The 12,357-nt window shown below is 44.6% G+C and overlaps 1 protein-coding gene across 1 annotated transcript in view; it reads left to right on the top strand.

Annotated features, from left to right (window-relative positions):
• The window catches only part of LOC144934153 (uncharacterized), a 32,410-nt gene extending 22,124 nt beyond the window's left edge, over positions 1-10,286 (top strand). The window contains exons 7-10 of the mRNA XM_078859643.1: positions 927-1,052; positions 2,237-2,283; positions 2,859-3,459; positions 5,653-10,286. Coding sequence (XP_078715769.1) covers positions 927-1,052; positions 2,237-2,283; positions 2,859-3,459; positions 5,653-5,762 — 884 coding nt within the window. The 3' untranslated portion in view covers positions 5,763-10,286. The remainder of the gene's footprint in view (positions 1-926; positions 1,053-2,236; positions 2,284-2,858; positions 3,460-5,652) is intronic.
• Positions 10,287-12,357: the final 2,071 nt, after the last annotated feature.

The following is a 12,357-nucleotide window of genomic DNA, read 5'->3' as shown; positions in this document are numbered from 1 at the left end:
TAATTTTACGTACTTAGTAGTATTGTTTGTTAAGCTGTTTTTGTACCCAAGTGTATTGTGATTGTTGTTGTTTTTCATAGCGTGCTGCATGAACGGAGTTATATAACTTGTGTTTTCTGTTTTACGTATTGGGTGGCTGTTAATGCATTGTATAACACACACACTAACGCTCGTCTGCGTGACTTGTGGGTATTATCTTCCTTTTTGTTGAGCTATTTGTGGTTGCCCCTCCAGAATGGAATTCTAATAAGAGCTTGCTGACCAAAGCAGAGCTTGCTGATTTGCAAAGTAAATCTTTGCAAAATTTGTATTTTTCCTTTGTAACGTAACCCCAGTTTTCATGGGTGACTTGATGGCACATCTCCCATGACTGATTTACGGTTTCATACAGAACTACTGCTTTCTTTGCAAGTTCTTCCTCGCTTCAAATGCTGGCCTCAGTGTGGCTTTATGATCAAATTGGAGAGTGAATTAAAGTGAAGAGAGAACTTCATAAATAGAGCATTCTTTATACACAATGCTATGTATTTACCCAGTTGACAATCACCGAGTCTTGAGATACTCTTTAAGAGGGTCCTGCTTTGAGATGTTTAAACTACTTTTTTGCATTGCGAGAGTAAAAACGCACAGTAACCCAGAGAGAAAACTCGCACGCATGAAGAAATGATGCTCAAACCTCTGCACAACCAAATTCATTACCGACAGTACTGCCTCACGGATTTCCTACGCTTGTGTCTTTGGATCGCAGTCCAGGCATAAACACCAAAATCAAAGCATGGAGGGAAAAAATGATGAGTGGGACACAGTCAGGGCCATTTCTTAATGGCTCGTAGTTCCTTCTCTAACGTGAGGATGCGGGGAAGGCCTTCATCCAGCAGTGGGTTGACCAAAGAGGTCTGTACATCATGTTGTACTTCTCTCGCCAGTTCTGCCAGACATAAAGGATGAGATGTTCTACCCGGAGTGGAGCCAGATGGTAGAGGTAAAGACGGAAAACCCGGACAGCGACGACAGCTACAATCTGCAGATCTCCTCCGGAGCCAGCTCAGAAGGTGCGAGGGTTGGGTGGGGGCGGTGTTCTGTCTCTCAGCCGCACTGCTGCCAGCGACGAATCCAGGGCTCGGCTCTTGAACGAAGAGAGGATTTCGGACATTGCAGTAACACGAAATACGTAACGGTTCGCTTCCTCTTACACCCCCTGCCGCCCCCAAAGTAATTTGATAAATCTTCATGATTTCAGGGTCGCAATTCTACCGCAAGAATCAATTTTGTTTTGGTCTCAATTTTGTCATCGACATTTTATCTTGGCCTGGCCTAGCGGGAGTGCGTTTGCCGTTTGTTGCTGAGGTCCTTACGGGGCAAATCCAGCAGCCGCCCAGATTTTTTAATACCGCCGGTGTATTCGCCACAAAAAAAATACGCACCCTCTAATAGGCCATCGTGTGCCGCCGTGTCGTAGTCCAAATCGGTCGATTTTGAAAAAATACCTGAAAAGCATTGCTTTGGGATGGTGCCTAGCAATCATCGCCTCGTTCCTGCGAAAACTTGGCAGGATCCTCTCCTTGTAATCTAGTCCTGAGACTGGGGAAGGCTTTCGTGGCTAAACAATCATACCAATAATAATAATATGCAATTCGCAGAACAGGACTCAATGCGATAAATACACGTGTTGACGTATAAATAAGGAATAGTGAGTGGTGGCGCGGTGGTTAGCACACAGTTCTATGAACCCGCCGACCTTATTTTGATTCACGGCCATGAGTGGCGAGTGATATCAGTAACCGGTTGGGAGACCCCTTCCCACTCTTCGCTGACCGGCATGGTGAAGTGTGGTCAAAAAACCCTGATGACAACAGCAAAGGGAAGGCCTTCATTTAACAGTGGAGTGATTTAAAAACGGCTGAGCACGATTCATTAATGAATTAGTATGCCATGTACCAGACGTGCTGTAGAAGAGAAAATGTTAATGAATATAAAAACCACTGAAAGTATGTATTGTAAAACGAGTTGATGTAAAGAATATGATAAAATACTGTCTTTCTATTGTCTGTTGTATTAACTTTTGTTTCTTCTGCCTAATTTGAACAATTGTTTGTTCCCATAGCCTAAATGAGCGTTAACCTAAATGTTAACAATATATTATCCCATACGTGAATGCATACTTGCATCACGAGCATGAGAATCAATGTTATTGACATGTCGTTGCATACCTAATTTGTGCGTGATGTCGTCGCAGATGACAGCGACATGGAGACTGACGATGTAGACAAAAGCTCCCCACAGGTTTGTCTTATACCGCTATTACAATTAATAGCAATTATTATTTTCATTATAGGACAGTACAATGTTTGGTAACCTCTAGAAATATAGTACCGCACTTACCGTGTAGACACAATGTAAATATTTATCAATGCATGCATTACCCCAAAACAGCCATCACAATACTTTTGTTTGTCCTAAATGCTGGACACAATGATAAAAGGGATTACAATAATTGAAGGCGATTGTGTTGGCATATATACAGGCCAGTTGGGGCCTAAACACGTAAAAGATTGGTTATTGTGCAGTCAACATTAACTCTACATTTTGTTCAAACCGGCAAATGAAAACCCTGTTGTAATTGTACTGACAGAGATGAAATGCAATTCCACTTCAATTCTACTTTCATTCAGATTGCCGTTCGGAAACGTGACTGTAGATGCATGTAGTTATACATTCTTCGCCAACGAATTTTACATCACCCTTGGACAACAGCACCACATTTCGGCGGCCAGACTTCTACAAAGTAAGAGCGCGAGACGGATGGGCACCATATAACGTGCGTCTCTCATGTGCGCGTGCGTCGCCTCCGTTTATAGACATCCCGAGCGCGGAATCAGCACCTGCGACGGGAGGCGTCGCCACAGAGGCGCGATCTCGAGTCGTGGTGGAGGAGAAACGAGTGTGACGACCGGCAAGGGGTGACTGGCCCGCACGTTGCGACGAGGGAGAGCTCCGAAGAGCACGGCAAGGAGCCACCGGCCCCCCACGCTGACAATGCCCAGTACCTGCAGAGCAGGAGGACGGCCTCTGTAATCGTGAGGCTTGGAAACGGCAAGCCCGGCACGGACTCGGACCCTGCCGCTGCCTGGCCCAGCGACTCGAATCCGGGCTGTGAGCAGAGAGAGCAGCATGAGCAGCATGAGCAGCACCAGCAGCACAGTGATCAGCAACTGTGCAGGCCAGAGCAGGAGGATCAGACGGAGGAGCAGCAGCAGCAGCAGCAGCAGGCACTGAACCAGCAACATCATCAACACCATCCCGAAACCGCAGTCTTTCACATGGACAAGATACATCCGGCCTGGGTGCCCACCATGTGTCACACGACCACGCCGTTTCTGAGCTCCGTGAACGGCTCCCCGGGCACCAGCGTCTCGTACGTGTGGCCAAGTCACCTGTCGGCAGACGCAGCAGGCAGACGTACGTATAGGCGTGGGGGTGGCTGTTGGTCGTAATCGGCTGCGAAGTGCTCTTAAGTTTTACCGAAGGGCCACGTGACGTGTTTGTAGTAGCAATGAAAACCATTTGGCACAAGATGGATGATGCACTGTTGCCGTGTGGGGACGTCTTGCAGAGAGTAGAAAAACTGGTCTGAGCCAACAGCTGGCAAGTGGAAATTGGAAACCTCAGAACAAAAGATGCCTTTGGTGTCTCAATCATTGTTCAAATTGCATGCCGTGCAGTAAAGCTTGAAAGCATATGGTTTGCTTGTGGTTATATTTCCCATGTATTAATGTCCGTCCCACACAAGTTGTAACTAACATATCATTATCATCATCAGAGTTGTTTCTTTTTGTTTGCATTTTGACTGCTTGTGTTGTGGTTATTGCAAACATGATGCCTTGTATAAAGGTGTCAGTTTTTGTACCAGTTGAAAGGGTAAAAACCTATTACTAAGTTGTAACTAAGTTCCTCCGTAAAACAGGGTTTGAATTTTGAATCATGAATTCAAGTCCTATTATTCTGTGACTTGTGACTCGCAAAACACTGCCTAATGCTTTCCAGTACCATAGTCCATTCTGATGTTTAATTTACACCACTACTACCTTATCTTTGTTAGTGTCCATGTTTCTAATCGACGTAAAAAACATTAATTATGCACTTATTGGTAATGTTGACGAATATAATTGAATTTCGATTTAAAGCTTTCGTGACTGCAGGGATTCATCTTCTTGGTTCTTTCGGTAAAGTCACGTAGAATGGAAATAATAAAATAATACAAATAAAACATAATAAAATAATTCTCACTACGTTTCGGCCACAACACAAGCAGCCGTCCTCAGGTGAAGAACAGGTCTGTCGAGAGTCAGACTTGCGTTGTGGCCGAAACGTCGTGAGAATTATTTTATTATGTTTTATTTTTATTATTTTATTATTTCCATTCTACGTGACTTTACCAAAAGAACCAAGAAGATAAATATAATTGACATGAACAAAAGTGGAAACGCATGCAAAAGAAGCAAATGGAGCTTGGTGAATGCTTGGACATAAACTGAGAGACATAACGGGCTAAAACATTTGTTGGTGATCAAATGCAAATTAGATACACTGACTTGTGCTTAGGCTAGTGCAGGACACGGCTAGAATCGACGATGGCTTGTGGTCGATAAGAGTAACGGACAGCCAAAGGAGGGAAAAACATGCCTGAGACGAAATCATCCGCTCGTGCGCACGCAGATGACCGGATGGATTGCCAATGGCTTGGGAAAGCTTCGTCAGTCTGGGGTGAATCACGGCAGCCACTTGCAATGTTAAGTTGTGTAGTTTTTAGGCAACTTTTGACCAATCTATTTAAAGTTATGTTTGACCAGTTATTTGGGTGGCCCAGCTATGCCTACATGTCTAAATTTGGACATTGGACGGTTAATATGCTTAACACACCCACTCATCCCCAGTCAGAGTTTGGTCAACTGCTACTGTGACTGCCCCCATACTAAGAATGCCATTGTTCTTTTTGTTGAAGCTGGTTTGACCAAGCGATGAATGTGACTCTTGCAGGGCCAAAGGTCCACTTCCCATGCGCACGGTCCAGTTCTGATGCCACCACTGAGATGGTGAGCCCAATCGTCAATGTCACGATTCGGCAAGCAGCTGATGAGACTCTGGAAAATCCACTGCCCTCACCAGTGTGACTGCCAGTCATACCGCTTATGAGTCGGACATTGCCGATTGCACATACAATCAGTTACCGGGTAGGTTTTAGCATTTGCGTTTTAAAGCGAAACAATTTCTTTTTTTCAGATTGTACTGCGTGTTGTTCGGCATGACGTCCGATCTTTCGTTCCTTGTAGTGGGAGTTTCTTAACAAACTTTCCTGTGGAAACTCCCAGCACGTGGAGCAAAAGGTCAGGCAGGGGTCATGCCAAACAGCTGGCGGTACAACCCGATAACACACATTGGAGAACAATCAAACACACAATTGCTTATAGCTGGTTATTACTAATAACCAAAGGACTCCCACGTGATTATAAAATTTGACCACTGTGTGCTGTTGCTAGCTAATCACCTGATTGTTAGGAGGTGGCGGGCGGGAGCTTGAGTTTTTGGTCCTCAGGTTACTACTTGGACATTCTGTTGGTCTTACACGGTGCCTGTTTTCTTCTCTTTTGTCAGACGAGATCGTGGTCATACCACAAGGCCACGTACTGGGGATGCGAAGCAACATCGAGTTCCTGGTCATTCCCCACCACCCGGACGCGGCTACCGCTGTCATTCACGGCTGACCCCTGGGCAGGCGGGCGGGCGGGCGGACAGGCGGGCAGACAGGCTGGCATGCTCCCTGCCTTCACGCACCACCACCAAGTTACCCCACCCCACCCTGAACGTTCCTGCTGGCGAGAGTGGCGAGGGAGGCGAGGGAAGCTCCATGCCTGCTCAGCTAGGGGGAGTGTCGTTGATAAGCATCTGAGCCGGGCGTGGCTGAGAGGGACGGCTTGGGGAAATGTAAATAAAGAAGGTTTTCAAAACCTATCCCAAAAAAAACTCCCAATGCAGGGGTTGGAAGAGACAAAACGTGCCGACGAGTACTAAGTGCTTAAAATTTTTTGTTATTTTATATAACATGCTGCTGAAAGGTTCACCTGGCATCGCTTAATGGTGCGGCACCTTAAACGTTCCTTCAAGAAGGCGCCCAATCAAAACGAAACGTGAAAAACATTTGCGAAGGGATTGGGCTTGGGGGTAGAAACCTGTGGAAAGAAGCGAGCGTCGGGTGACGGTTCTGCGACGTATTCTCAGGAAGGGTGTGAACCCGAGGTCGGCGGAGTTCTTGGGTGTCAAATGACTTCCTGTGTACATAGCCTCACGAATCTACGCAACTCCACTACAAGTTTGCTTCATAGAATATAAATAATGTAAAGAGATGTTCCTGCATTGAGAGCCCGCACTCGATTATTTTGTAAAAATAAGTTTTACAGTTTTTGATAGATGGCCTTAAAAGACTATGCAATTGTATATACTGTATCTTGTTCGGGGTCAGGATCATGAATATCTGGTTTTAAGCAAACAATTATGTAACATTCCAAAACGAATTTTGACAATTGTGTAAATTGATTTTAATATTTTACATATATCATGAAAGTGCATTTTATGGGATACTGAAAAATCTAACCGTGTATATGTCAAAATATTAAACAAGTGTGTAACATATAATGACTTAAGAATGCTAATTTACCTTTGCAATATGTCTATGAGCATGTTTGTGGTGGTGCGAGGAGTAAATCGAACTAAACGCACCACAATTCCGTCCAGTTACTTCCTCTTAGATTTCACGTTTGGAATTCCAAACCCTTTAATGGTGAACTATAGTTGCCACACCTTCGTATGTATGTATGTTGAACTTTCGCACCATACGTAGCCAACTGTGCTAATTGGAGGGGCGAAAAGCGCCTCATCATCCAGTCCCTTTCATGAATTCAAACACACATGCATAAAAATACAGTATACATAAACATTTATTTTTTAAGTTGCCGATTTAAATGTATTTTCCCATTTTGATGTACGATGCGGTTGATGAGAATTGCGACCGTAGACCAGGATTTCCACTTTCCTCATCAAATCGTGTGATGCCGCCGAGTCCTGCATTTTTAATAATTTCCCCAAAAGGCGACGTGGATTTGCGTCGCAGTTTTCTCCTCCAGAGCAGCGTACTTCGGTTCAGACTCGGAAGCCTCGCGCACAAGGCAGGTACAAAGCTGAAGGCGGAGGTGACGGTAATTTGGTGAAACGCAGTACAATTTCAAGCTTCTCGTCTTCCAGCAAAGAACAATCTGCCAACCGCGTTGCTTCTAACACCCGCACGCACAAGAAGTCAGTCGGATTTTCATAACGGACCTTGCACCCAGATCTGTCCCTTCATCGCAATTGGTCTCAGGCCAGCTTGTAACAACACAACTATAATCAACTGCCCCAACTGTTTACACCTCGCACGGGTAACCCTCCCCGCTCTGTCTCGGTTGGGCAGCAAGTGGACATAACATGCATGCCTTGGCTACTGAATCTCACCCAAAGTCTGCACAAGGACTCAAGATTGTGTGTGTGTGTGTGTTTCGCTCTCCGATGTGTTTTCGGGTTGCCCCGCGTGTTGTTCGGCCTCACGTCTGACGTTTTGTTGCACATGCTGAGAGCTTCTTCGGGAACCGAGCTGAGCAGTTCACTTGTCCCACCCCCCAATTAATTTGCGGAAGAAACTCTGCATGTGGAGCAAAAACGTCAGACGTGTAGTAATTGTGAAGCTGAACTTTGTGCAGTGCTCCAGGAATGAAGCCTGCGGTTGCGTGTTGCGTTTCACGTGCTAAAATGCACACAAGCATGTCTGAATGTACGCATTTTGCTCAAAGCCGCACACGAATGGCACAGGCAAGCGCAGAGTTGTTTCGTCTGTGGTCCTGTTTAATCGTAAATACAAGATCTCAGGATGCCCGTAAGATGGTGCACGTGGCAAATTAGCTGTGATTCACCCACAACTGTAATTGGTGATTGGCAAATGACGGAGTGTAATTTTAGTCCATGCACCTACATTATATAAAGAGTTCCATGCTCGGAGGCGACGGTACATTTGACAGGAAAATCCATTTTGCATATTTTTTAAGTTGTCCTGCATTTGCGTAATTTTTAATCAAGTAAGGCCAAAAGTACAGGTTAGCCCAAACATTAGTTTCCCGAGATAGTGTTACATCAGTGTTACACTATCTCAGTAAACCAACTGTTGGGCCACCCTGTAGCGTATTGTGTACTTTTGATTTTAAAGTTGATATGCAAAGTTCTGTCACAGAATGTCTGTTTGCCTTTTCCAGGATTTGTAAAATGTGCACTTTTTCAGTCTGTTTAACAATGACTCATCACTTTAAAAGAAATGTTTGCTTCTGTATGAACGCCGTTTAAACAAATGTATACCTTTTATTCTTATCCGAAAGTTCTATTTTTAACGGAGTTGACATTCGCTGGGGGGGGGGGGCAGAAGGGTTAGGGATGAAACATGCGTTGTGAAAAAAAACCTAAAAAAAAATCTATGGACTGCATTTTGTTTCCTAACGAAGTGAAACGGCGTGGTGAGGACGTGGAGATAATTGGTGGACAGGCGAGCGAGTCAGCGGCTCAAGGGTTGTTGTTGTTAATAGTTCTCTCGAATCTGTGTTATGCTTCTGCTGGGGTGGCTATATGGGGTGGCGATGGATTTGTTCAACCATCCTTCCGGTTAGTAGGAGGCGACCTTGGTGAGCTCGAGGGGGTGGGGGGGGATGACCTTTGTACTTAGCTGGACAGAGTAAGAGTATTAAGTAACAAACGGCTAAAAGGAAATAAAATGTGTTTAATAATACTCTCACGCGCAGGTGAAATACGGAATAAACGTTGAAGAAATGTAATAATGGGATTGGCTGTTGTTGCAAGTGCGCTTAGATCGATTAATACAGTACTTCTCCGAAGGAATGGCCTTTGAAATTAAATGCCATGACCTTTCATCGTTTTTTCTCCAGATGAGTAATATAAAAAATAAGTTCAGGTAATGGAATACGAAGGTAATGGAATACGAAGGTAATGTTTGCGGGGTGGGGGGGTGAAGTGTAAAATGCACTATGGTATCGCGAATATGTTAGTGGCTCTGAGGCTCAAAAGGCTCTAAACGCTACCACGTAAATCCTGTGGTGTGAAATTCTGTCGTTTGATAGGATCCTTCCATAATCCAAGCAACAAGGCCTGCCATTTATCCACGGGCTTTGGCTGAAAGTTGCAGGAGAAAAAAATTAAGCCACCTATTTCCAGTCTTGTATTGGCAGTGAACCCGTATATGGCGGTATGGACTTGTCCGCTTGCTGATCAACACTGAATACTACGTGTATATATAATATGGGTCCTGATTTACGTGTTTGAACAATGCTCCATTTTCATCCATTCAACAGCTGCCGATGCCACCGCCACTAATGGGGACAAATTGCTAAATCCAAAATGTGACGTGAATCTGGCCCTGCCACAATGTACTCAAGGTGTATGCTGATCAAGCAGCACACTGTAACATTTCATTCCTTTTAACAATGGAAAATTACCGCGACCCAACTGAGTCACGCGAAACTGTACGGTAATCGGTACCAGTCATTCGAAAAGAATGATATTGTTGACATGTCGGAGCACAATGAAAAAGTGACTTTGGGGGATTTCCAATCCATGTGATTTCTAAACGGACCAATCAAAAGCGGTCGGGCGAGTCCAATCGGAGCCCTTCATAGGGGCTCACGGAGTGTACCATGTCCGAGAGGGGTGTTGAAAAGGGTGATTATAATCTTTACCGTTGTCCATAATAAATGAGGGGGGGGTTTAGATCGCGTTAATGTGTCGTTTCACCCGTCACAGCCAATTAGTAAAGTTGTCACGTAAACAAAACGTGTCAATTAGTTACTGCTTCAGCACACCGGTGTGTGTTGGGAGAGTAATCCCCGATCATTTACAATTCGAGGACGACGTTTCGCTGGCGATTACAACCGGCTTCATAAGGCGATTATTAGCCGTTTCCTTATGCTGCCAATTGCTCCTCCTGGTCCTATTCGATGGCCTTGGCCAATGGACACTTTGTTCATTTCATTAACACCTTACTGCTGTTGTGCATTGACGGTGTTCAGGAATTCATCTTCTTGGTTCTTTCGGTAAAGTCACGTAGAAGGGAAATAATAAAATAATAAAAATGAACCATAAAATACTATATGATTATAATATTTTAATATATTATTATATTATTTTATTATATAATATTTTATTATATATTAAGTTTTATTTTTTTTATTTTATTATTTCCCTTCTACGTGACTTTACCGAAAGAACCAAGAAGATGAATCCCTGCAGTCACGAAAGCTTTAAATCGAAAAAAATGGTGTTCAGGAAGTTGTGTCTGCGTGTCTTTCGGTTTCCACTGGGGCTATATTGAGAGGCAGCGTTGTTCTTCCAAAGATAGGGCCAGATGCATGGTGCGTGTGCGCACGCGCGCGCATGTGGTTTAATGACCACGAGCTATCGCAAGCCATGTGGATTTCGATTCGCCCTGCCACCTGCTCCTCCTGCATTAATGTAGGATGTGTACTGCTGCTTGACAATGATTGTTTAAGTTGGTGCCGTTGTGCTTGGAACTCGTCGAATGCAGAACGACGAGGGTGTGTGCGTGTAACTCGAAAGCGTTTCGACGTGAGCTTTAGACTTATAGACATCTCTGACAATCAGCTTTGTCTGGACGAATCGGGTTGATTCATTTTTCGTGTTCTTCGCTTCAGCATCAGAACTCGCAACGTCGACTATTGCGTCCAATTACTTAGTTTGTATTCCTCCATGTGATTTTGTAGACTTCTTTTTTTAAAGGCTATCATCGTCTTAATTTCCCTCCTGGTCGTGAACTATCATAGAAGCTTTCCTCTCTCCATTCCTCACTCCAATACTAAAGTTACCAATCATCCCTGAATCGCCGCACCTTTCATGTACCTTTGGATCACAGTCATTCATTACGATGTAATCGATAAGTTGGTTAATGCCTTCATACTTTTTGTCTACTCATGCATCTCCATGGCCTGTTCTAAAAGGCTATTTGAATTGCCTTTCATATAATCATGGTCATGGTTTAATAGCCTTAACATTTTTAGGTGGACAACTCGATATGATGTACTCTTAAATTTCAATATTCTATGTTTGATTCCTGGAGAGACTAAAAATCACACTTCACCGTAATGACTGTCAACTCTCGATGATAGAATAGGTTTAGCACTATGTAAATGTATGCACTTTTCTCCCTTCATAATAATCGAGCTGTGACTCATTTCATCTCTCTTAGTTCTATCTTCAGTTTATATTTTATTTACCGGAGCTCACGTGTTGCGTTGTAGCAATGGTCAAATGCAGAAGCTGGCCCTGTTCAGACCTAGTAATCAGAGGTGGGACAAAGTCATTGTTATGCAAGTCCAAGTCGAGTCGCAAGTCATCAAATTCATGACTCGAGTCTGACTCGAGTCCAAGTCACATGACTCGAGTCCACACCTCTGCTAGTAATTCTTAGCACCCTCTGCTTCATCACCTACCCTGCTGATGCGATGACTTCAAACCTGAGCTCTCACTCAGCGAATGGGACCCAAGTTTGTGCGCGGCAGATATTCATGCAGGAAGGGGGGTTATTCTCAGGCCACTTATGAATCCTGCCCAAGCTGTGTTGACCACATCCCAAGTGCCAACCAATTTTAAATGTAGGGCACTCCTGCTACAAAACGCATATTAGAAAGATATGTTTTGCTTAATCTGATTTTCAGAGCATCAACAATCGTGGGAAAAGCTTGCGGAGGCTGAAATCATAGTGGCATTGTAATTGTATTGACATTAGCGTGCAACAGCAACGCACACAAACTGATGTTGCACAAAAGTGCAAGCCACCCGTTGACCTTACCGTCCACGACCCCGCGACCTAATTGAACGGAAATCGGGCGCTAAGTGCGTGTAATTGTAAAGCTTAATCCATCACAATTTACCATCTCAAAATAGGGAGTGGGCGGCCACGTTCCAGCGATTTCACGACTCTTTGGCCCGGCAGATCCACGCGGGCGCGTTTCGAGAAAGGTCAAGCGACCAGGGTGGGGGGCAAGTGACAAACGTGCATGAAATCGCTTTCTGTTTCCCTACGGCCGGCTGCTGGCTGGCTGGGCTGGCTGGCTGGCTAGGCTGGCTGGCTGGGCTGGCTGGCTAGGCTGGCTGACTAGGCTGGCTGGCTAAGCTGACTGGCTTGCTTAGTGACGGGCCAATCTGAGTCAGCTGCAAGTGAGGAATCCCTCGCCTAATAAATTAATTGACGCCTTAAAC

This window comes from Lampetra fluviatilis, chromosome 9 (assembly GCF_964198595.1).
Source record: "Lampetra fluviatilis chromosome 9, kcLamFluv1.1, whole genome shotgun sequence".
Taxonomy (NCBI): domain Eukaryota; kingdom Metazoa; phylum Chordata; class Hyperoartia; order Petromyzontiformes; family Petromyzontidae; genus Lampetra; species Lampetra fluviatilis.
Note: the sequence above shows the minus strand (reverse complement) of the source record. Positions and strands in the feature narration are given on the sequence as shown.